Source organism: Chlorocebus sabaeus, chromosome 13, assembly GCF_047675955.1.
Source record: "Chlorocebus sabaeus isolate Y175 chromosome 13, mChlSab1.0.hap1, whole genome shotgun sequence".
Taxonomy (NCBI): Eukaryota; Metazoa; Chordata; class Mammalia; order Primates; family Cercopithecidae; genus Chlorocebus; species Chlorocebus sabaeus.
In genome coordinates, this window is record NC_132916.1 from 86,814,835 (window position 1) to 86,840,169 (window position 25,335).

A 25,335-nucleotide genomic window follows, 5' to 3' on the forward strand; every position below is an offset into this window, starting at 1 on the left:
ACTTGTTCACTCACTGACTCATTCACTCACTCTTTCCCTCACCCATTCACTCACTCACCCACTCATTTGTTCACTCATTCACCCACTCACCCATTCACTAAGTCACTCATTCATTCACTCACTCATTCACTCATCACTCATTTATTCCCTCGGTCACTCACTCATTCACTCACTTATTCACTTGCTTATTCACTCACTCATTCACTAAGTCGCTCATTCATTCACTTACTCACTTATTCACTCACCCATTCACTCACTCACTCATTCACTCATTGACTCCCTCAGCAATTCATTCACTCACTCACTCACGGTCACTCATTCAGTCATTTACCCACTCACTCACTCATTTCTCCTTCCCTCATCCACTCACTCACTCATTCACTGACTGACTCACTCACCCATTCACTCATTTACTCACTCATTTACTCCTTCACTCACTCACTCACTCCCTCCTTCATTCATTCATTCAGCAGCACCCATGACAGGTTCAGTCTGTCCTGGGCTCTGCTGTTGCCCTGGGACTGCAGCAGGGAATAGTCAAAGATCTCTGAATCCACAGCATTCAGAGTTCAGCCAGGGGACCTTTCGAGAAGCCCAGCAGATAGGTGAAATGCCCCATGTGTGACACTGACAAGGATGTTTTAAGAGCAGCAGGGAGGCAACAGGAGTGTGCATGGAGCCCAAAATTTCTAAGAGGGTGATCTGGGGAGGCCTCACCATGCAGGAGACCTTGCAGGACAGACCTGTGGAAAGTGGGCAGAGTTGGTAGGGAGAGGAGGGCCTGGGTTGAGGAAAGAGCAGGCTGGGCCTGAGGTTGTCACGTGCCTGCATGGGCCTCTGGGCAGCACCAGGATCTGAAGGGACCAGAGGACAGGCCAGTGTGGCTTGTGTGGGGTCTGTGACTCCGAGTCAGCAGAGAAGATGCCTGAATTACATCCTGATAGGTGCACCCTGACTTTGAAGCTGAGGACACCCGAGACATGGAGGTGGGGTGGAGGTTGGGGCAGAGCAGGGGATGAGGAGGGAGCCTGTTCCAGTCCAGGTCAAAGGTGGTGGCCTGGCCCCAGTGGCTCCAGATGCAATGAAGAGCCAATAGGGACTTTCCTGAGGGACTTAGATGCCGGGGTGGAGGAGCACTGCAAGGCTTCAGCCTGAGCCCCTGGGAGGATGGAGTCACCAGGAGCTGAGGTGAGGAATACTGAGTGGTGGGGGGTTGTGCGGGGGTGCAGAGGCCTGAGCTCAGTTTGGCCCCTGCAGATTTGAGATGCCCACTCCATGCACAGGCCGAGACAGCAGGGAAGGGGAAGAGGCTGCAGCCCAGGTAGCCCTGGAAAGTGCAGCCCCACATGCTGGGGCACTGGGTCATGGTGTCCTCATGGTTGGTAGCTGCTTCCCTCTTGGGATGCCAGAACTCCTTTAGGGCACATCGGCAACTCCTGCGCTCACCACAGAGGGGAAGTGGGAAGGGCAGCTGTCCCTATGCATGTTCTCCTTCACCTTGTCCTAGGCATGTCCCAGGCAGCACCACCCCTCCCAAGTGGCTCCTCTTGGCCGCTGCCCCTAGTGTTCACAGCCAGACCCTAGAAAAGGGCTGGACTCAGCGGTTCACTTCTGATGTATAGAACCAGGCAAAAGAGATGGCGGTCTCTCCTGAGATTGGATTGGGAGGATCTGAGGTTCCGTCCACTGGAACTCTCCCCCTGGCTCTTGGTAGGTGCTAGTTCTGGCAAAGCCAGTCACCTGCCCAGGGCAGAGGGCAACCTGAAGCTGATGCCACAGAGAGACTGGGGCCTTCAGTCCAACAGCCTGCAGGCAACAGAATTCTGCCAGCAACACAGAAGCGAGCATGGAAGCAGCTCCTCCCCTGATGAACCTGAGCCTTCAGAAGACACAGCAGCCCTAGGCAGACACCTGCTGCAGCCCTGGAGAGTCCCTGCGGCAGAGGGCCCAGTGAAGCCTGCCTGAATTCCTGGCCCAAGGAGTAATCATTCCTGGGGTATAAGTGTGTGCTAGTGTGGGCCACAGTTTGGAATAATCTGTCAAGGGACAATAAAGAACAAACACACACCTCAGGTCCTACTGGGTGGAAGCTGTACAGTCAGCACGGCATGTAATATCTTCCTCTTGAATTAGAAGATTCATTGCTAAGGCCAAAGTTAAAAAAAAAAAAAAAAACAAAAACCTCTAGTTGTAGCAACATTGAAATACATGACTTTCAAAAAAAAAAAAAAAAAAGCCATAGCTATTCTTTTCCAGCTTTGCTACAGGTATATATTAATATATGTTAATTCCCTGACTGACTGAGCAATGGGCCAAACTCATAAGAACAGATGTGTGAGGACCGTCAGTCCTTATATACAGACAAACTTTTGAACATAATCCGTAACCTTGGGGGTCTTGACACTCTAAATTTTATTGTTTTTCATTAACTATTTCTATTCCCTAAACAATACCTGTTCATCGCAGGGAAAAATGGCATTGCCTATACTAAGCAAAAGAAACGAAATAAAATGCTCAGAAACATTTACATATGTATGCAGAATCTCACACACACACACACACACACGCACGCACAGGCTCGCGCTGTGTCTAGGCCTGCCTTTTCACTTATTTGTATGTCCTGAACATATTTTCATGTCAGTAGACACATATCTTTGTAGCGGTAACAGCAACTAAATATTATTGCAGCGCATATTTTTACCATCATTTATTTAACTCATTATGTTTGAACTGTTAGGTTGTACCTATCGTTTTCTGTATTACAGACAATTTGATGACAAATGACCAATCCCCTAAAGTTCAATATAAAAATACCAATTGTATAAGGAGATAACGGGTATTTGGCTAAAATACAATTCAGTGTGGCCCACCTTCTCCACATGTAACATGCTCTAAAAAGGCATGAATAATTAAATTATCCCTTCTATTCTCCAGCACAGATCCTGAGCCCAGCTGTGGGTGCAGGTGCTTAGAGCCTCGGTCTGCTCTTCTGCCCGCCAGAAGGCAAAGGCCACTCAACTGCCACCTTAAGACACCCAGGATTCTCCTCTCCTTTTTAATTAATAGAATAATGCTCAGGTTCACTGCATGAGAGCAGGGTTCACTGCATGAGAGCAGCGCTCTCTGACTTTGCATTCATCAGAGTAACCTAGGTGGTTTGTTTAAAAGTACACATTCCCTGGCTGCGCTTCCAGAAACTGGACTTCAGTGGTTTAGTGGGGGTGTGCATAGGACAGGTGATTCTGAGGACCATGAGGGGTTAGGAATTTCCCCGTTAATTCTGGCCAAGGGAGAGATCAGACCATCCAGCATTGTCCGCAGCATATTTTTTTTTTCCTCTTTTGCAATGAATATTTGATGCTCAGAGGGATAAGCCCCAGGATGAGGCACACATCCAAGAAAAATCCATGCCGCTCCATCTTTTCCCCAGGATTGCCCTTTGGCGAGACTCTCCTTTGCGATTGCTTCACTTTCCCGGGTTCACAGAGCAAACCTCTTCTTAGTCTCTTTTGTTGTTTCCTATCTGTTCAACAAACACCCACTGTGCAGGACCATCCTCCGGAAAGCCCTCGAGTGGGGCCGTTTGGGAGCCCTTCTTCGTGGGGTGAGCCCTGAAGGAACCGGGATCCCATAAGCCCGTGCTTTTGTGGGGGCTGCTCCCTCTCCCATAGTAGGTAATACAGCAGCGCGTGTGTCCGTGGGGAGGAAGGGTCGTCCCGTCTCCCCGCCAGGTCAGTCCTGTTGCGCTTCCTCCTGTCCCACTCTGACTTTCGCGCGCCCTGGCGTCTCTGAGGGTCGCGCCCCGATATTCTCCTCCACCCCAAGGCTTCTTCTCCCCAAGGGCCGGGCTGGGGGCCCAGGAGCGCCACAGCCCCCGTGGGCCCGGGAAATCGCAGCTTCGTCATAGCTAAGCCCACCGCGCTCAGCTTTTCCCACCACCTGGAGGATCCACTCTCCGTGCGTCCTTCCCGACCACAGGCTGCAGAGAAAACGTGGGGGCGGGGATCGAGGAAGCTGCGCACAGAGGCTCCTAGCGCAGCCCCAGGAGGAATCCTGCCGCCAACAAGAAGCTGTGCGCGCGGCCGGGCTCGGCGCTGACAACAGCCGGAGCGACCGGGCCTGCCGCGAGCCTCCGCGTCCAGGTGGGTTCTCCGCGCCCCAATTCCACCCCGCCCCGCCATCGGCGCTCCCCGCAAGTGCAGGGTTTCCACCCGCCCCGGTGTTCCCGCCCACTCACGGTCTCCCTTGCTTCCCCGGGAGATGCTCCCGGCGTTCTATTCCGCCCTGCCCTGGCGCGCCCCGCAAACGATGTGACCCCGCCCCCCTGCGGTCTCCACTCCCCCGGTCGCTGTCCCTGCCCCCACCTGTGGCGCTCCAGGTATCTCTAAAGGCCCGAACCAGAGTCCTCCAACCCACCCGCGAGGCTAGCGCACCAGCAATGCGGCCCCACCCGCAGGGACCCCGCCCACCTGTGGCGCTACACCCGCCTCCGCGACCTCACCCACCGCTAGCGCGGCCCCCACCTACGACGACCCCCGCGTAGGTCCTCCTGCCCACACCCGCCCCCGGCCAGCCCCTGTCCCTTTCTCTGCCCTTTTCCCTGCCCCTGCCCCTAGCCGCGCCCCCACCCCCACAGCCCCTCCCGTGCGCTTGGGCCCCGCCCGTCACCGCCTTTTGGCGCTAGGGCTGGGCGGGGGCGCGGGCGGGGCAGCGTTTCCGGGTCGGGCGCGCGCGGGTAGGGTCTCCATTGCCTGCTGCGCACCCGGACTAGCGGCTCCCCTCGGCCTCCTCGCCTTGGACGCGGACGACTCCCGGGCCCCCAAGGGCTCCTTGCGGAAGTTCCTGGAGCACCTCTCCGGGGCTGGCAAGGCCATCGGCGTCCTGACCAGCGGGGGGGATGCCCAAGGTGCGCGCCCCCCTCCTGGCGGCGAGGGAGGGACGGACGGAGAGAGGGAGAACAGGGCGAAGGGGATGGCAGGATGGGGCAGAAGAGGGGGGAAGCAATGGGAGGACCCGGGGAAAGGTGGGGAAGCGATGGGAAGAACCGGGGAGAAGAGCGGGGAAGCGATGGGGAGAACTGGGGAGAAGCCCGTGCCCAGGAGCGGCAGGGGTACCTGCGGGGTGGCTTGAGCCGGCAAGGCAGCCCCCGGGTCCTTGCCGTGTGGGGCGGAGGAGGAAGGGACATGGCGGTAGGAACCTCCATCCGGAAGATAGTGAGCTTTCCACCCTCTCCGGTTTATGTTTTAAATTGAGCCTGGTAGAGGGGTCGCCTGGAGCACCCTCGGGGGTTGTTCTGCCTCTGAGCTATAGGACGGGGCCGGGCTTCCCCTCCGAATCCTGGGTACAGCGCGATCACTTCTTAAGTGGCCCCCCGCCCCCCAACTCCGCCCCACGCCACACCCCAGCTTGTCGAGGAAGAAACGGCCGGGTCCCCGCGAGCCTCCTGTCGCCTCGTACCCCGCGCAGCGTGGGCGGGGTCCCGGCTGCTGCAATGCGGGAAACGGCGGGGGTGCTCTGGGTTCCCGCCTGGCGTCTGCGAGGCGGTCCGGCAGCCCCTCGCGTTTCCGCTGGAAGATTTTAAAAAAGGGTTTTCTGCGCTCCCATGTGCTGTCGCTTTCCGGCTCGTGACAAAACCGAAAACTAAAATGGGTCCCAGGCCCTCCCCGCCAGCCTCCGCGGACGAGAAGGACCAGAAAGCGGGGACTCCGGGACGTCAGCGGCGCCGCAGCGCGGGCTCTGGGCTTCTCCTGCCCTGCAATGTGGAAATGGCTCTCCAGGAGGGGCCCGAGCCTGGGAGGACATTTAAGGTTGAAGAGCGGGAGGTGGTGGAGACTGCGCTCCCCAGGCCCTGGGTGCATGTAGGGGCGCCGGTGCCCGGGTTCAGGAGGGTGAGGCCTTCTTGGCCCGGTAGCCTTGTTAAATCTATCTGAAAGTCACGGATAACTAAGTATCAAGTCGTCACAGATCGTTTAAGTATCCTGAATGAGATGGCTACGGAAAACATCGTTACTGGTTACCTGCATGATGCATCCAAAACATTGTTACCTGCACAGTGGCAGCACTGATATTTGTGGGCTTTTGAACGTGTGGACTGGAGTGTTAAGAGTCCTTCAGAGTTATGACAGTAGTTTGATTTGAATGTTCTTTTCTTGGCGAATAAATGCTGTACGTTGAATTTACCCAGGAAACTAGGAAGGTGAACCCACACGAAGGACACAGGCCTGTGGGCTGCTCCAGGCGCCCTTAGGGCGTTGCGGGGCCTGAGCCATGCGCTTCCCGCTCAGCCTCCTGAGAGCCGTGATGGCGTCTCTGTTCTGCCTCACACTGGACCCGCTGGTTTCATATTCTTGTTATGGTTCCGAGGCTACAAGCGGTTGGATTCTGTGAGTCACTCTCTGTCTTCCTCCTCTGGCTGCTTTCAAATGGGTCGTCTCTTTTTTTAGAACTGAATTTTTAAGCAGTGATTGATGGGGTGAGTTGTAGTGCTGTTCTGAACTGCAGAGGGAGCGCATTGAGGAACCTGGGTTTTGATGCTGTGCACATCAGCTGAGTCACCTGCCTAGGGACCTGTCAGTCCCATTATTAAACTCATTTCTTGCTCTTCTCATCGTTACTCAGACACCTTAAAAAAAAAGCAAACTCCTGCTTGCCGTCACTGGCTGAGTTTGGCAAATGGGTGTTTACCCTGGAAAGAGGGGCATTTTGTCCTCTGGAACGTCTAATGTGCCCTTTGGTGAGGTGGTCTGTTTCTGACCACTCTATCCCGTGGGCGTCCTTCCTGCTTCCACCTTCCCCTTCCCAACGCCTCCGCCTCCAGGGCTTTAATTTTCCTTCTGTGTGTGTGCCACGCAGAGGTTATGACTATTGTGCCAGTGCCCTGTTTTCTTTCCTTCTTTCTTTCTTTTTTTTTTTGCTGAGGGCCCAAAACTTACTGCATCTCAAAAGAAGTAATTGCATTCATTTGTTCGCGATGAGCATAAACTGCCCTTTAAGGGAGACTAATTGGTAAACCCGGCTGCTGTGGGTAGAAAGACAGAGGTGGCCGCGGAACGAGGGCTCTGCCTCTTCGAAGCCTGCACAACCGTCCTGCTTTCTTTCTTCAGTATCCGGGAGAGGGGGGGTGGTAATTTTAATAAGCCCTTGAAACCAACAAAGCAGGAAAGTGCTAAGACATTGAGGTGTGAGATTTAAAATTACAACCAGCAGCCTCTCATTCTTCCTTCACTGAGGGTTGCCGCTTCGTTTTGGGGCTGCAGGGTATGTTTGGCAGCGACACCGGCCCTTTGTGCTGTGCGACTCATGAATTGAGATAGTTCTTTACTAAGTGTTTTGTGCAGTAGGTATGAAAATGGGGAAAGAGGAAGCACTGTCCGGGGTGGAGAGGCGTGGAGAGACGCTGTGATACATAGCGAGTCTTTTCTTCTGGGCTCCTGGTTTTCAATCTTTTTTTTTTTTTTTTCTCTCTCTAACACCTTGAAAGATGGTTTTTGTGTCTTAATTAAAAGATTGAAGACTGTGGGCCAGACCCAAACTAATTCCACTGGCATCAAAGAGAAGGATTCTTTACATATTTATCTATAGGCATAATTGATTTTTTATTTTTTGCTGAATTATCTGGTTAGTCAAATCATACATTCGAGAAGTAATATTAAAAATTAAAAAATAAAAAATGTATCTGTAAACATACCCCCTTCGATTCCAGTCTTTGTCTCTGTGTAATTTTAGAACCTTAGATCATGATGTACATAGAGTTTATATTCTTTTAATATCTTGCTACTTCTTTGTTTTAATGTTTAATCTTTGGGTTGATGTATCACAGGTTACTTGACCGTTTCTTACAGGTGTTTGGTTTAGTTTTTTTTTTTTTTTTTTTTTTTTCCCTTAACGCTAATGTAAATTTGAGTGTTTGGCTGGTAGTTTTAGCAGGATTTAAGGCAGAGCCTCAGTTAGGGCGGTGGATCGATTTATAGTCCCTAGTTTGAGGAGGGAGGTGGCAATCTGCCCTTTCTTCTAAAATTGATATGTTAAATCACAATGGACATTTACTTGATTTTGAGCACTTGGGACTCCCCTGGGGTTCACTGGTATTGCAAGGTCAGGGCTGGGGATCTTCTGCTGCAGAGGCCCCCAGGGTGCCCAGCACAGGGTCCTGAGTGGGTTGCTGCAGGACAGAAGCCCTGGGCTTTGCCCTCCAGCGGCCATCGCTCTGGAAAGAGCTGGCTGCTCCAGGAATGAGGTCTATGCTCTGAAGCTCACAGTCAGCAGACAAGCAAAGGTCAGCACAGATGACCTTATATGAGTCATTCATTTAACAAGCATTCATGGATACACACTCCATGCAGTTGGAACTTAGAGTGGAAGGCCATCAGCTCACTGTTATCTGAGCAGAGCTTGGTCCCTGGGCCCCTGTTGAACTTAGAGTGGAAGGCCATCAGCTCACTGTTGTCTGAGCAGAGCTTGGTCTCTGACTCCTAGGAGGTGCACAGTGAGTGTTGGGGGACCCTCCACAGGCACAATTGCTGAACAAGGACACCCCCCAAGGGTGTCAGCCCTAGGCCCTGAGCTCTGAAGAGGAGGAAGGCATTCCTGGGGCCGACTTCCCTTCTGGATACTGAGCTCTGCACAGAGAGAAACTCTTCCACATTCACTGCAGTGAAGTTCATACTTTAGAGACTGGGGCCTGCATTCCCTAGAATTTCCATGGCCACAGGTGGTGGCTGCACCATGCGACTGGTGTCTGTGTTCCCTGGAATTTCCGTGGCCATAGATGGTGGCTGTACCATGTGACTAGGGTCTGCATTCCCTGGAATTTCCGTGACTGCAGGTAGTGGCTGTACCATGCGACCGGAAATGAGGGTCTGTGTTCCCTGGAATTTCCATGGCCATAGGTGGTGGCTGTACCTTGCGACTGGGGTCTGCGTTCCCCAGAATTTCTGTGGCTGCAGGCTGTGGCTGCACCATGCGACTGGGGTCTGCATTCCTCAGAATTTCTGTGGCCATATATGGTGGCTGTACCATGTGACTGAGGGTCTGCATTCCCTGAAATTTCCATGGCCATAGATAGTGGCTGTACCATGTGTCTGAGGGCCTGCATTCCCTGGAATTTCTGTGGCTGCAGATAGTGGCTGTACCATGTGACTGAGGGTCTGCATTCCTGGAATTTCTGTGGTCACAGTTGGTGGCTATACCATGCAACTGGGGTCTACATTCCCTGGAATTTCCTGGGCCACAGGCGGTGGCTGCACCATGCCTCAAGTCCTCTGTCTCAGGAGTTGGTGCCATTGTCTCTGTTACTCCCTCGCCTGACACAGAGAGGCAGTTTCTGACTTTATCACTCCCAGGAAACACACAGGCATCTGTTTTGGATCCTTGTTTTATTTCCCCATCACCTTTCTCATCAAAGGGAAATTCACATCCCTATAAAGCTGAAAATGGTGTGGGGCCCCCTGGTGGTCTTTCCAAGGCATTATCAGCAGGTAAATTAGATCGTGTGGGCCAGTGTACCTGAAATGAAAACAGAAAGGTAAGTCGTGCCACTAAGCTTTGCTGGGAGATTCAGGCTCTTTGTCAGTGGCAGAATCATCCGAAGTAAGTTGTTTGTTCACTGCAGATCTAGACAGTTGGCTGTGTCGGGATTAAACTTACCCAATGTCGACAGAGTGTAGCTTAATCCTCACGGAAGGGTGTCAAGTACATTGAAGAATAGCTGCCGAGTCTGCTATTGTCAGGAGAGGGGCAGGTACGTCTCTCGCTTAGCCCAGTGCTGCAGGAGGCCGGGCTCAAGTCAGGCTGTGCGTGTGAGCGGGTTCGATTTTTAGCACTCTGGGACGGTAAAGCACAAACATCTATTTTTAACCTGTGGATGACCTTCTTCTGTGCTGCTTGAGTCTCCGTGGGCCTTTCTCTGTTTCTTTCCTGAGGAGTCTGTGCCAGGGTCCCAAGCGTTCTCTGGGCTGCACCTCCGCGCCTGCCCAGTGAGGAGCCTCCTCCTGGTGGCTGTGGGACTGGGCTGGGCCCACACTGTCAGCATCGTCCGGGGTAAGCAAGCCTGTCCTCCCACACCTCAGTGTCCCCAGCTGTTGAACAGGGCTAATCAACTGATCGTCAGGATTAATGGGGATCAGATGCGCTCATCTCATAGCCCTGCTTGGTAAATAGCCACTTCCACTCTGTCCTCCAATGTGCTACTCTAGACTTTTTCTTTACCTCCATTTAGCCAGGTGATTCGAGGTGACAGTGACTATCAAGAGGGATGTACAGAGGAAATCAGTGGAAGAGAGCTCGAGGAGCAGACATGGGTGCAGGGAGCACCGTACGAGGAGCACGGCTGCAGGGAGCATAGGCATGGGGAGCACAGATACGTGTAGGGAGCATGGGCATGGAGAGGATGGGTGTGGGGAGAACGGGTGTGGGGAGCACGGGTGCCTGGAGCACAGGTGTGGGGAGCACGGGCATGTGAAGCATGGGTGCGGGGAGCACGGGTGCCGGGAGCACAGGGTAGGGAGAGCATGTGTGTGCTTACTCTGCTCTGTCAGATGCTGCTGAGCATGTACTCTGTGCTCAGATGGGTCAGAGCCTCTGTCTCTTTTAAAAAAAAAAAAAAATTTCTTTTTTTAAAGATAGGTTCTGTCTTCCTGGTGGCCCCTTTTAGTCGATACTCTTTTAAGCCTGCTTTTCCAGAGGAAAGCTAGGAAGGGTTGTCTATATAGGTTCCAGTCTGGGCATATCTGGAAGGATGGCCTTTTTTAGGTTTGAGTCTGGCATAGCTGGGGACATCTTTGAACCTCCACTCAGAGTCCCAGAGCCATGTGTAGAGGCTCCCCAAATGTCTGCTGGGACTTTCCCCTCTGCTCGGGGATGATGAAGAGCAGAACCTCACCCTGCCACGACCTCTGGGGTCCTCCTTCCTGGAAGGCAGTGCCTTGGTGGCCAGTGTGTGTAGGAGTCTGAGCTGACAACTTCGGGCTATGCTGTGCAGCGGGAGCTCATGCCATGGGGCATTCTTGTGTTCTGCACCAGGACTGGTGACGTTGGGCATCCTCGTGCACTGTGGACCACATGGGGTGCACATGAGCCAGACAGCTCCTGGAATTCGGAACCTGGCTCTGTCTCAGGCCACCCACCTGTCTGTGGCACTTCTGAGGGATGGTGGGGACCGTATGAGTCTGTGTCCCCACCCTCACTGGCTGGACACCTGTGCCAGGCTGGAGCTTTATGTTTCACCATCCCCTATTCCGAGTTGTGTGAATATTTGTTTTCATTTCCTACTCTCATGAGCTTTCCTTTTTTTTAAAAAAAAATCAGAGACAGACTTTGAAGTCCCCTGGCCCCACCATTTGTGGACCTAATGGTATTGCAGAAATTATGGCTTCAATTATGTATAATAACTGGGGCTACTTTAAAAGTCATGTAAACGAACAAGGTGGAGTGGCCATTTCAAGCTGTACATCATGCTGGATTCTTAAGTGAACATTATCAGGCTTTCAACACATTTTCTCTTTTTATTTACTTTGGAGAATATAATGGATGCACAGAAGCTGTTGGAATTTAGTAAGAGGAAGTTACCCTTAAGGAGCTATTTAAGCAAGGGGACAGTTGGAGTAAACGTAAATTATGAACACACACTTATTCAAAACCAGAGAAATAAAAGCATCAACTGTACTGGGGTTGAAACTTGGGTGCTAGTGTGTCTTTCCTGCCACAGTGACTGTGGCAGTGCTGTGGGCAGGAAATTCTGGAAAGAAGACTTGGTGCCAGGGGTAATTTTTGTGACGATTCATTTGCTTTCAGCTCAAGTGACTATAGTCTTTCTTGCAAATGGCTAGGTCTCCACCAATGGACCACAACACTGACATAGGACAAATGAGAAATGGCCCTTGGGTTTTTAACAATTATTGTTTTTAATGGACACATTATAGTACATATCCATGGGATACAGTGTGATATTTCAATACATATTTATCATGTGTAATTAGCAACTCAGGGTAATTAGCATGTCCATCTTCTCAAACATTTGTCATTTCTTAATGCTGGGAATATTTAAAATCCTCTCTTCTAGCTGCTTGAAAGTATACAATAAATTGTAAACTATAGTCACCCTACAAGGCTATAGCACACTAAATCTTATTTTTGCTATCTAGATGTAATTTTGTATCCATTAGCCAACCTCTCCCTTTCTGCTTTCCCGCCACCATTTCCTGTCTCTGGAAGCCACTGTTCTACCTTCAGAGGGTAGAATATCATTTTCCTCATAGAGATCTTTAACCTTCTTGGTTAGATTTCTTCTGAGGTATTTTTATTTTTATTTTATATTTTTGTAGCTAAATGGGATTGCTTTCTTGATTTCTTTTTCCACTGGCTCATTGTTGGTCTATAGAAATGCTACTGATTTTTATATGTTGATTTTGTATTCTGTAACTTTACTGAATTTATCAGTTCAAAGAGATTTTTGCTGGAGTCTTTTTTTTTTTTTTTTTTTAAATGTGTAAGAGCATATTGTCTGAAAACAGACAATTAGAGTGCCTCCTTTCCACTTTGGGTGTCCTTGATTTCTTTCTCTTGCCTGACTGCTCTTGACTAGGACGTTCAGTGCTGTGTTGAATAGGAGTGGCACAAGTGGGCGTCCTTGTCTTGTTACAGATCTCAGAGAAAAAGCTCTTAGTGTTTCCCCATTCACCATTATGTTAGCTGTGGGTTTGTCACATATGACCTTTATTGTGTTGAGGTATATTTCCTTCAGTGCCTCATTTGTTGAGACTTTCTATCATGAAGCAGCGTTGAATTTTATCAAATGCTTTTTCTGTATCTATCGAAATGATATTATGGTTTTTGTCCTTAATTCTGTTGATGTGATGTAGTGTGTTTATTGATCTGTGTTTGTTGAGCAATCCTTGCATCCTGGGATAAATCTCACTTGATTGTGGTGTATCATCTTTTTGATTTGCTGTTGGATTCAGTTTGTTAGTATTTTGTTGAGGATTTTTGCATCTATGTTCATCAGCGATATTGACCTATAGTTTTCTCTTTTTATTGTGTCCATGTCTTATTTTGGTATCAGGGTAATGCTGGTCTTGAAGAATGAACTTGGCAGAATTCCCTCCTCTTTAATATTTTTGGAATAGTTTGAGATGAATTGAAATAAAAATGTGTAGAATTCAGCTGCGAAGTCACCTAGTTCTGGGGTTTTCTTTGTTGGGAGACTTTTTATTATTACTTAGTCATACATATTACTCATTATTGGTCTGTTTAGGATTTCCTTTTCTTCTTGGTTCCATCTTGGTAGGTTGTACGTGTCCGGGAATTTATCCATTTCCTCTAGGTTTTCCAATCTGTTGATATACAGTTGTTCAAAATAGTCTCTAATGATCCCTTGTATTTCTGTGGTATCAACTGTAATTCTCCTTTTCTGTTTCTAATATTATTTATTTGGGATTTCTTTTTGTTTGCTTAGTGTAGCTAATGGTTTGTCTATTTTATTTATCTTTTCAAAAACCCAACATTTTTTTCTTCATTTTTATATTTGTTAGTTTCAAGTTTATTTAGTTCCTCTTTGATCTTTGTTATTTCTTTTCTTCTACCACTTTTGGATTTGATTTGTTCTTGCTCTTCTGGCTTATTGCAGTTCGTTGTTAGGTTGTTTATTTTAAATCTGTTTTTTAAATGTAGGAGTTTATTGTTATAAACTTTCCTCTTAATACTGCTTTTGCTGTATACCATAAACTTTGATATGTTGTGTTTCTGTTTTCATTTATTTCAAGAAATTTTTAAATTTCCTTCTTAATTTCTTCATTGACCCATTGGCTATTCACGGGCATATTGTTTAATTTCTATGTATTTGTACAGTTTTGAAAGTTCTCCTTGTTGATTTTTTTTTAATTAAACTTTGTGTTCTAAGGTACATGTGCACAATGTGCAGGTTTATTACATATGTATTCACGTGCCAAGTTGTTGTGCTGCACCCATTAACTCGTCGTTTACATTAAGTATATCTCCTAATGCTATCCCTCCTCCCTCCCGCCTCCCCCCTCCCCACAACAGGCCCCGGTGTGTGATGTTTCCTTTCCTGTGTCCAAGTGATCTCACTGTTCATTTCCCACCTATGAGTGAGAACATATGGTGTTTGGTTTTCTGTCCCTGCGATAGTTTGCTGAGAATGATGGTTTCCAGCTGCATCCATGTCCCTACAAAGGACATGAACTCATCCTTTTTTATGGCTGCATAGTATACCATGGTGTATATGTGCCACATTTTCTTAATCCAGTCTGTCATTGATGGACATTTGGGTTAGTTCTAAGTCTTTGCTGTTGTGAGTAGTGCCGCAATAAACATACGTGTGCATGTGTCTTTATAGCAGCATGATTTATAATCCTTTGGGTATATGCCCAGTATTGGGATGACTGGGTCAAATTGAGGAATGACCACACTGTCTTCCACAATGGTTGAACTAGTTTACAGTCCCACCAACAGTGTAAAAGTGTTCCTATTTCTCCACATCCTCTCCAGCACTTGTTGTTTCCTGACTTTTTAATGATCGCCATTCTAACTGGTGTGAGATGATATCTCATTGTGGTTTTGATTTGCATTTCTCTGGTGGCGAGTGATTATTGTAGCAGTACTAGCCTCAGACAAAACATGATGGGAGGCTACATGCATCAGCTAAGAGAACAAAACGTTTTACAGTGCTTTCTCAAACAATGTCTGGAATTTACAGATAACGCTAGTAGTTTTGGTCAGGGGTTAATATTATTATTATTATTTTAACCACCAGGGCCAGGTGGTGGTGCCAAGGTCATCTAGCTATTTATCTTACTTTTGTTTCTTTCCAACTTTTTGCTTTCTCCCCCTTCTCCTGTCTTATAAACTAGGGAAAAGGGGAGATGGGGAAAAGCTGGGAAAGACAACAGGAGAAGTGGTCGTCTCATTCTATATTATGAGCATTTTTTCATGTGTCTATTGGCTGCATAAATGTCTTCTTTTGAGAAGTGTCTCTTCCTTGTTGTTGATTTATAGCTTTATTCTGTTACAGTCTGAGAATATCCTAGATGGTATTTCAATTTTAGAAAAAATGTATTGAGACTTCTTTTGTAGCCTAGCATGTGGTGGATTCTAGAGAATGTTCCATGTGCTGAGGAGAAGAATGTGCATTTTGTATCTGTTGGATGAAATGTTCTGTAAATGTCTGTTAGGTCCATTTGGTCTACACTGGACTTTAAATTTGATGTTTTGTTGTTATTTTCTGACTAGATAACCTCCAGTGCTGACAGTGGGATTTTGAAGCTCCTACTATTGTTGTGTTGGTGTCTCTCTGTGTCTGTGTCTCTCTGTCTCTCTCTCTCTCTCTATATATATATATACACACACACACATATATACACATATGTGTATATATATGTGTATATACACATATGTGTGTGTGTATGTGTGTGTGTGTGTGTGTATATATATATATAAATTTATTTGAGACAGAGTTTTGCTCTTGTTGCCTAGGCTGGAGTGCAGAGGTCTAATCTCAACTCATTGCAACCCCCACCTCCTGAGTTCAAGTGATTCTCCTGCCTCAGCCTCCCAAGTAGCTGGGATTACAGGCATGTGCCACCATGCTGGGCTAATTTTTTGTATTAGTAGAGACAGGGTTTCACCATGTTGGCCAGGCTGGTCTTAAACTCCTGACCTCAGGTGATCCACCTGCCTCCACACCCCTCCCAAAATGCTGGGATTACAGGCGTGAGGCCCGCGCCCAACCTCTCTCTCTATTTAGATCTACTAATATTTGCTTTATATATCTGAGTACTTTATTGTTGGGTGCACATATACTCGTAATTGTTATATCCTCTTGCTATTTTGATCTCTTTATTATATAATTACCTTTTTGTCTCCTTTTTACAGTTTTTGACTTAAATTGTGATTGATCTGAAATAAATATGGCTACTCTTGTTCACTTTTGATTTCCATTAATGTGGAATATGTTTTTCCATCCCTTCACATTTAGTTTATGTGTATCTTTATGGCTGAAGTGAGTTTTTTGTAGACAGCATATAGTCGGTTTTTCTTGTTTTAAATTCATTCAGCCCATCTGTATCTTTTAATTGGGAAGCTTGGGATTATTTTGCTATTGATGTCACAGTCCAGACATTAAGATTTTCTCACTTAAGTTGCTTGTACATAAATTAATATGAAGAGGAAGTAGAGTTTTTCTTTTGTCCTTTTGAAGAGAGTGATGGATTATTATTTTGACTTCATGCAAGTGAGGGACTCACCATGCCTGTTGGGATTTTAGAATTTCTTTCCTGTTATTAGGAACAGCAATGATCTGTAATGGGTTCCTGGAATCATCCAGTGTTGGTCTGAATATCTTAAAAGTTTCCTTTCATGTCTCATTTTCTATTTCTCTCCTAGAAGCCATGCACCCGGGGCAGGAGATGGCCTTACATTTCCTTGGTTTCTTGATGATTTCTTAGGTTTGGTGTTTGACACAGTTAGGATTCTGGATAAAATCAGCCCTTCTGGGAAGTGTGTAAGTCAAACAAGGACTTTCTGGTGGCGTTATACAGGTTTCCCGTGCCCCATGAGTACAGGAATAGCTCCCTGGGGAAGGAGAATGGGCACATGATGGCAGGGAGCCATTCTTGGATGGTCCCATCGTTCTGCAGGAATTCTCATGCAGGAAGAAGAAGCACGTGGTGACTGAGCTGGTAGGGATTCTGCTGATAGTTTTGATTGTTATGATTTGCTCCTGAAAGGTGATGTGGGATGAACTGCAATATTTAGAATGCTGACATTCCTTGAAACAAAGATATAGAAAAAGTCTTATAATTGCATGGTGCCTTGTAGTTTTCAGCTGCTCTCATGTGGATCCTTTTTTGTCCTTCTGAAATGCTTTCCTAGGAGAGAGCATTGTTCTTTGTACACAGATGAGGAGCCTGGGTTTCAAATGGTTAGGAATTCAGTGCAGGCATTGGAATCTTTGGTTTCCTGGAACATTTTCTATTCAAGTATAGACCACATGGCCTCTAAAGGCTGGCTCACTCTTAACACCACGATTGGGGATCCAGCCTCACCTCTGGGGTGGGTGGCAGGAAATCCACAGCCATCCTGGGTGCTCTGGGGTGGGGTGGCTGAGCTGTGGCAGCCCCTCCCAGCTGAGCAGCAAGGCTGGGGAAAGCTCATTCCATTCCCCTTGGTTCTAACCAGGTAGAGGCTTACACTGCACATTTCCTTAGCTGGGAACTTTTAGAACTTTACATTTAAAATCTAATCTGATCTAGCGGTAGATACATGGGTATTCACTGTATAATTCCTACATTTTTTGTATATTTAAAATTTTTTTAATATGTATCATGGACGACAAAAGAAATGCAACCCTTTTGAGTTAGCTTTTCTGTATAGCATCTTCTAGAATCAGGAGGCTGGACAGGGTTTAGTTTCATCAGAAATCTGAATCTTTCTGGTCAAGAGACGGCACTATTAAGTTCTTGGTTGTGTGGTTTCTGGGAAAGAAATATTCTAAATGAGTTCCAGGACTCACCTCTGTGGCATTTCTACAGGAAAAATGACCACTCTTGAAGCTTTGCTGTCACTAACAAGAATGATGGTGACGGTTTCTAAGCTGTCTCCAGCCAATCTTTAGTTCTTTTATGTAGAGTGCTTTTATTCCAAGTGAAGTGCCCTTGTGTTTAATAGTGACCTCCAGTTATTACAGGGATTGCAGCTGCATTTGATGGACGTGAACCTGCTCATCTCTGGCTCCCCAGCTTCGCCTCTGGGGTGCATGGCAGGAGCTCCACAGCCATCCTGAGTGCTCTGGGGTGGGAAGTCTCTAGCGGGAGTGGACAGTGCATGGCCGGGACGTTTCTGTCCTATGTTCCACACTGGTGTGTGCGCGTCTCTGCCCTGGTTCCTCCTTCCGTGCGTCTGTGGCATTTCCTCCGTTCGTGCATCTATGGCCTGTTTTCTCTGTGTGTGCCTCTGTGGCACGTTTCCTCTGTCCATACGTCTGTGGCACGTTTCCTCCATCCATGCATCTGTGGCGTTTCTTCCATCCGTGCGTCAGTGGCGTTTCTTCCGTCCCTGCGTCTGTGGCGCTTTTCCTCCCTCCGTGCGTCTGTGGCTCTTTTTTTCCCTCTGTGCGTCTGTGGTGTTTCCTCCGTCTGTGGATCTGTGGCGTTTCCTCTGTGAGTCTGTGGCCTGTTTTCTCCGTCCACGCTGAAGGCCGTCGCTTCTCTCTAGTCACCGCTTACTGATCGCTCCCTGTGTGCTGAGCCTGTGTCAGGCGTGTGGTGTGTGTCACCTGTGTGGCAGGGGTTTGCGTGACACACAGGGACACACGATTGGGGAGCTGCAGTGATGGGGTCATAGTCACTCAGCTCAGCCCTCAGTCTGAGGGTCTTGGTGCCTACCCAGCTCTTCCCGAAGCAGCCTCGGGGCAGATCCCAGCTCTGCTTTCTCTCCTCGAGGTACCTCATGAAGTAAACTAAGCAAATCGAAAGTAGGAAACAGTTGTGAAATGAGGCCTGGTTTCAGGTATGTGTGGTCATTTCTCTTTACATGTTTACTTCACATACCCCAAATGATATACTTTCCAGCTGGTATAACAATTAATTACCAGCCATTACTGGTACAAAATTCCATGAAGGATATTTGAGGAGGGCATAGTCTCAAAAACATGCTTGATTTTCACAGTTGTGATTTGCATGACAAAGCTGTCAGGACTGTGACTTTCTTTTGTTATATTATTTTTATTTTTAGACCCTTGGGAGGAAGTTATTTAGTGATTACTTACAATTGTGAAAACAATGTAATGATTACAGAATCTCATTAGAACAAGTATTATATTTTCTGTTCCTTATGTCAATGAAATCATCTTAATCCAGGCTGATGTTGGCAGGAATGGTCACGTTTAAAATGGGTAAGATGTTTATGTGATGTGAGGACCTCCCCCATATTGTCTCTGGAACATATCAGAACTTCCATCTCAATTCTCACTTGTTGACACCCTACCCTGTTTTGTGATTATCGTTGTTTGCATCACAATTTTGAATCCATGTACCTGAGATGATATTTACATATGCATGTACACATGCATGTGTGTGCATGTGTGTATGCGTGTGTATGTGCATGTCCATGTATCCATGTGCACGTGTATATGCATGTATGTGTGTATGTGTACGTGTGTATGCGTGTACATGTATGTGCATATGTGTGTATGCATGTATGTGTATGCACATATGTACACACGTGTGTACATGTGTAGGTACGTGTATGCGTGTGTATGCATCTGTGTGCACACAGATATACCTTTTCCTTTCATACAGGCTGTTTTGAGTATTGCTGTTAGGCAGTGACAACTTTCTGTTTCCTCAGTCAGAAAATGGGTAGCTCATCATTAATAAAGATGAGCATTCAACATCAAGAATAACTAAATACAAATGAAATTGTCATATTAAATAAATTCCAAAACAAAAGCAGTGTTCTGTACTATGTGTTCACATTGAACTTTCTTATAAAAATTGGTGTGAATGTTTCCCACTTATTGGAAATCACATGACTAGTTTAAGCCAAAACGTGGAATATTAATTCTGTCTTCAGATCACTTTTGCAAATTTATGATTGATCTGTTCTGCTGTTCTGGAAGCTCTGAAAACCACTCTGTCTTACCCTAGCTGGTGCCACGGTTGTGAGAATTCAAGGAAACAAGGTGTGTGCCAGTTTCAGTATTTTAGATCTCAAGCTGCCTCTTTTCTGATCATAAACCAGTCCTAAAGAAAGACATAGTGTGACTTGTAGTGGATTGTATCAGTTTTATTTTCTGTGGCTGAATCATCACTCTACATTGTGAATTAACGTTATTTTTCAGATCGTCTTCATAACACAGGGAGGTTCTCCAGTGTTGAGTGCAGGTTCAGTGAAAGCACTAACACTGTTACTACAGACTTAAACAGACTTGTTTTCTGAGGTGATAACCCTGGAGTCAGGCATTCAGTGTCCGCCCATCACTTGGTTCCGAGTTCTCGGTCCCCTCCCGCTGTCCTCCCCCTGCACCCTTACCTTCTTTTTGACTCATAGGCCCTCGGAAGATGGTGTGTTGGGGGCAGGTGTCTGCTGTGAATCTTCGATAACCTTGGGAGAGAACTTATTCTTTGGAGCAAGACCCCTCTCAATAAACTTTCAGTAGCCCGAGTATCATCTGTTGTGTGAACTATTTGTGGAAAATGTTCAGCATTTTTCCTTGGATTTTGACTGATCTTTCTCCACCTGCCAGTTTCTTTTCAGTTTTCCATGTCTGTACCCTCACCAACCCCGTTCCAGCCCTGGTTACGTGTAAAGTAATTGAAGCAGAGCTCTGCAGATGAGAGAGTGTGTGTCGCCCCCCGAGTTCCCTTCCTGGCCTCTGAGTGTGGGTTGTGTTTTGTTCCGAGGGACGACTCTGAGGCTCCTGGCCCCGGTTTTGGAGCACCCCACACTAAAGTGGGTGTAAAATGAAAAATGGGTTTATGCTGTATTATTATAATTCATAGAGCAAATGATAAAAATGCTTGAATCTGAACAGCAGCTGAAAATGAGGACATGGTACCAGTTTGGATGTTGGGCGACCTTCTTGAAAAAAGCTTTCATCATACTTTAGAAACCGTGCATGTGTGTTTTCTATTTCATACTTAGAATCTGTATAGTGTGTGTTGTACGAATGTGTTGTATGAGTGTGTTGTGTTGTATGTGAGTTGCATGGGTTGTATGTGTGTTGTATGTGCATATTGTGTTGAGTTGCATTTAATGTACGTTTGAGTGTTGTGTGTTGTATGAATGTGTTGTACGTGTATTTGTGAGTTGCATGTTTTGTATGTTGTATGAGTATTGTGTGTTGTATGTGTGTATGTGTATGTTGTATATGAGTTACATGTATTGTGTGTGTTGTATGAGTGTTGTGTGTTGTATGAGTGTGTTGTACGTGTGTTTATGGATTGCATGTGTTGTGTGTTGTATGAGTGTTGTGTGTTGTGAGTGCATTGTACATGTATTTGTGTTGAGTTACATGTGTTGTGTGCATGTTGTATGTGTTATATGTTGTATGAGTGTGTTGTACGTGCATGCTGTGTTGTGCGTGAGTTGCATGTGTTGTATGTGTTGTATGAGTGTGTTGTATGTGTATGTTGTGTTGTGAGTTGCATGTATTGTGTGTACATGTATGTTGTGTTGTATGAGTGTGTTGTACATGCATGTTGTGTTGAACGTGAGTTGCATGTGTTGTACGTGAGCTGTATGAGTGTGTTGTATGTGTATGTTGTGAGTTGCATGTATTGTGTGTATGTTGTATGAGTGTTGTGTGTGCATGTTGTGTTGTGAGTTGCGTGTGTTGTGTGTTGTATGAGTGTTGTGTGTTGTATGAGTGTGTTGCATGTGCATGTTGTGAGTTGTGTGTTGTGTGTGCTGTATGAGTGCATTATACGTGCGTGTTGTGTTGTATGTAAGATACATGTGCTGTCTGTGTGTATGAGTGTGTTGTACGTGCATGTTGTGTTGTGAGTTGCGTGTATTGGTTATGTGTCATGTGAGTGTGTTATAAATGCATATTGTGTTGTGAGTTGCATGTATTGGGTATGTGTTGTATAGGTCGTGTGTGTTTGTGTGCGTCGTGTGTTGTGAGTGTTGTATAAGCGCATTGTACATGCGTGTTGTGTTGCATGTGAGTTGCATGTTGTCAGTGTGTGCCGTGTGAGAGGCGGAGCATCCACATGACTGCTCCTCAGCGAGTCCTGTCTTGCAGCCCCTTCGAGCTTGTATCTTCCCGAGCAGCCTAGAAGCAGCAGCATGTTTGCCTCTGTCCCTCCCCAGGAGGCCTCCGCCAGGTCCTGCGCTCAGCCCCCTGCTGGGCGGCCTGCCTCTCTTGTCTCTCTCTCTTCTCTCTCGTCGTCCTCCTGCGCCTCCTCCTTCTCGGGACTTGCATCCTTCCTCTGTGCTTCCTGGCAAGCCACACCTGGGACGCTGTAGTTCAGGCTTTCCCCGAAACCATTTGCTCCTCTCTGAAGAGCGCCCCCCTTGACTGGCCGTGAGCAGCTGGAGTGGATTGTAGGGAAGGGAGGTGGGTGTTCCTGTAGAGACGCCAGGGTCTTCCCTGGGGAGAAGGGAGCCTGCACTGGGCAGGCTGCCCTCCTGAGGAAGGGGATGTGGTGGGAGGAGCCTCTCGTGGACAAGGGGCCCACCTCCTGCCCTCCTTCCCTCTATCCCAGTCTGTTGTGAGGGAGGGCGGGGCCCTAGGTGATTTCTATGCAGATCTTCAATTATCCATGCTGTGAAACAGATACTTCTGTTTTTAAGATCAGAGGAAATCTCCTTTGTTCTTCTGCCTTTTATTTTATTATATTTTATTTTACTTTTTTTGAGAAGGAGTTGCCCAGGCTAGAGTGCGGTGGCGCTATCTCAGCTCACTGCAATCTCCACCTCCTGGGTTCAAGCAATTCTCCTGCTTCGGCCTCCTAAGTAGCTGGGATTACAGGTGCCCACCACCACGTCCGGGTAATTTTTGCATTTTTAGTACAGATGGGGTTTCACCATGTTGACCAGGCTGGTCTCGAACTCCTGACCTCAAGTGATCCACCCGCCTCGGCCTTCCAAAGGGTTGGGATTACAGGCGTGAGCCACCGCGCCCGGTCCGTCTGCCTCTTAGTTAGAACCTGTGTATTTTGTGTTTTAAATTTCACTCTTCCGGGTCAGAACAGTAGTGTTTCTTTTTCGTAGTGTTGCTATGAATGTCCTTTACGATTAGGAGACAGGGTTGGCTGCCCACTGGAGAGTGGTATCACTGGGTCACGGTCACCATCTGCCCCAGCAGGGTCCAGACTGTTTAGAGTCTTTCCTGGACATAGACACCCTTTTGTCTGATGTTCAGATAAAACCAATCACCGCATTCAGTTAATCAAAGAGGTCAGAGCTGGGAACCGTTAGTACACATCCACCTCTCCGGAGAGTGTTCATACCTCTTCCACGCGGGGCTAGGCTGCTGCTGAGCATGGTTCTGCTGGCTGTGGGTGTGGCCTCTTTCCTCAACCAGAGCCATCGCAGGCCTGCCACAGTTTTGATTCTTCTAGAAGAGAATAGGCAACACAAGAGAAGCAAGGAATGTTAGATACGAAACCGTTAAAAATTATTTCCTCAAACATTGTATATATTTTTTGCCCACACCTAATTTGATAGCAATTTAAAGAAGATTAAAATGAAAAAAAAATTTCCCCTATATTAAGTCTTTGAAAGGCATCCAACTTAGTTTTCATACAATTATTCTCTCTTTGGAGTCAGACTTCATTGGTTTCAGTAATGTGTAACAAATGCACCGGGATAAACAGATTTAGGAGCAAACAACTGCTTCGTGATTATAGTTCAGCTCGCGGGGCCCAGCTGTGGGGGTGCAGCCTGAGCCTACCTGTGCGCCAATAGGGCTGGTCCCCTTGAGCATCTGGGAGTGTCTGGGTAAGGGAGGTCTGGGCAAGGCAGCATGCACACACCTGCGTAGTTCTCACTTTGTCCACGTTATCTGACAATGCCACAAAACTATCAAGTAAGTGTTCTCCAAGCGCATATTCAGTTAGTGTTTGGAAAGTGCATAGGTACCTCATACAGCACCTTCAGGAGGAGCTAGGAGCCCAGGAATGAGAGCAGGTGTTGAGGCCTGTACTCTCTTTGCATAGATAAAATATGCATGTGCATATCTGAGGCCAGAAAGTTAGATTGGGGCCAGAACGTGGAAGTCCTTACCTGTGGGATACTAGGGAACCACTGAGGGTTTCGGAGAGAATCGTGTCTCTGATGTGCGGCTTGCCGTGGAGCCAGGGGGTGGAGGGGGGGGGGGGTGACAGCGCAGGCTCATGCAGGGCACTCGCCTTGGCGGGAGGAGGAAAGAAGGCAACCAGTGAGCTGAGCGATTCGGTGCCTGGGTCAGGAGGGGAAGAGGGAGTACAGGAAGGCGGATGAAGCTGCGAGTCTGCACCCTGAGGTCGCCGTTGCGCTTTGCTGGAAATCAGGTGAAGCAAGTGTGGACCTGACTCGGAGATACTTAGAGACACCACTGCAAGCTGCGAGTTTGGAAATACAGGAGGAGGCTTGGGGAAAATCTGGAGCAGGGTGCATTTGGGAGCCTCTTAGGTAGAAGTGCAGGTCAAGTAGCCAGAGTGTGAGGCGTGCATGTCTGGAGAGAGGAAGCCAAAGGAAAGCCCACATTTGGAAATGGAGGAAGGGTTGGAAGACCCAGAAAAGGCCCTGCTTAGAGTCCAGAGAAGAGCTGGATGGCGCAGTTCACTAAAGCCCATAGCCGAGAGTTTCCAGGAGAAAGTCCCAAGTGTTGCTGAAAACCAGGGGGCAGGACTCCAGTTGGAGCCTGTGAAGGGAGCCTGAGAGCAGCCAGAGTCTGGGCGTCATGGCGGAAGTGGGTGGGAAGTGCAGGAAGCAGGTGGAGATGGTCCTTCAAGGCCTGGTGCTTCACACAGGCAGCCAGCTGTGGACCGAGACACAACTGGAGAGGGGCCTGAACCCAGAGCATCTCCAGGTGGAGGAGGGAACCAGGAAGGGCAAAGGTATCTGGAAGAAAGGGGGCAGGCATGGAGCCAGGTCCCCAGGGAGGCTGCAGTCTTCTTTCTCTATTCACGGACTGGTTGTTGGTTATTTTGAGTTCTCAAAGTCGTCCACTCGGTGCCGTCCAGAGAAAGTTCCCAGGGGTCTCAAGCCCAGAGCAGGCCTTGTGCTTTTCCGAACACTGTGCGTTGACTCAGGGTTACCGTCAATGGCTAATTCTAGCGTGTCTTTTGTTGAAGTCTGCAGAAGAGCCTCAACCAGCACCAGCTTTTGAAGAACTTATAAAACTTGTGTTCTTCTGATTCTGGGATTTTTGCCTGAAATGCTTCATATATTTTTGGCTAGGTGTTGTTAGCACTTGTGTTACGGCATTTGGATCTCTGTATTTTTGTGATGTACTAGTTGTGAGAATGTTTAAAATTAGATTCCTAGAAATCAGGTTATAGGAGCTCTCGGCCACGCTTCATGGGTTATGTTTTGACCCCTCGTAGTGGATCTTGTTGCGGTGGCTATTCTTAGTATTTGTGGAACACCTGACTCGTGATGCTAGGAGAGTGTGATTTGTTTTCTTTGTAAGTTTAAAGTCTAATGACCTTGTAGAGTCTTTATACCCATCTCTTATAAATCGGCTTTAATATACTTGAAAATATCCTCATTGTGCCCTTGAAAAGCAGGTGCACATTTTAAAAGTCATCCTTTTAAAATCCTTTTCTGCAGCCTGTGCCCTTTGTCTGTTTTGTTTCCTTCACTGTAACATCATGAAACAGGGACAAGGGCTAG

General features: G+C 47.5%; 1 protein-coding gene across 1 annotated transcript in view; it reads left to right on the forward strand.

Annotated features, from left to right (window-relative positions):
- The first annotated feature begins 4,260 nt into the window (after nucleotides 1–4,260).
- The window catches only part of LOC103240088 (uncharacterized), a 126,152-nt gene continuing 105,077 nt past the window's right edge, over nucleotides 4,261–25,335 (forward strand). The window contains exons 1-2 of the mRNA XM_073022686.1: nucleotides 4,261–4,269; nucleotides 4,429–4,906. Coding sequence (XP_072878787.1) covers nucleotides 4,261–4,269; nucleotides 4,429–4,906 — 487 coding nt within the window. The remainder of the gene's footprint in view (nucleotides 4,270–4,428; nucleotides 4,907–25,335) is intronic.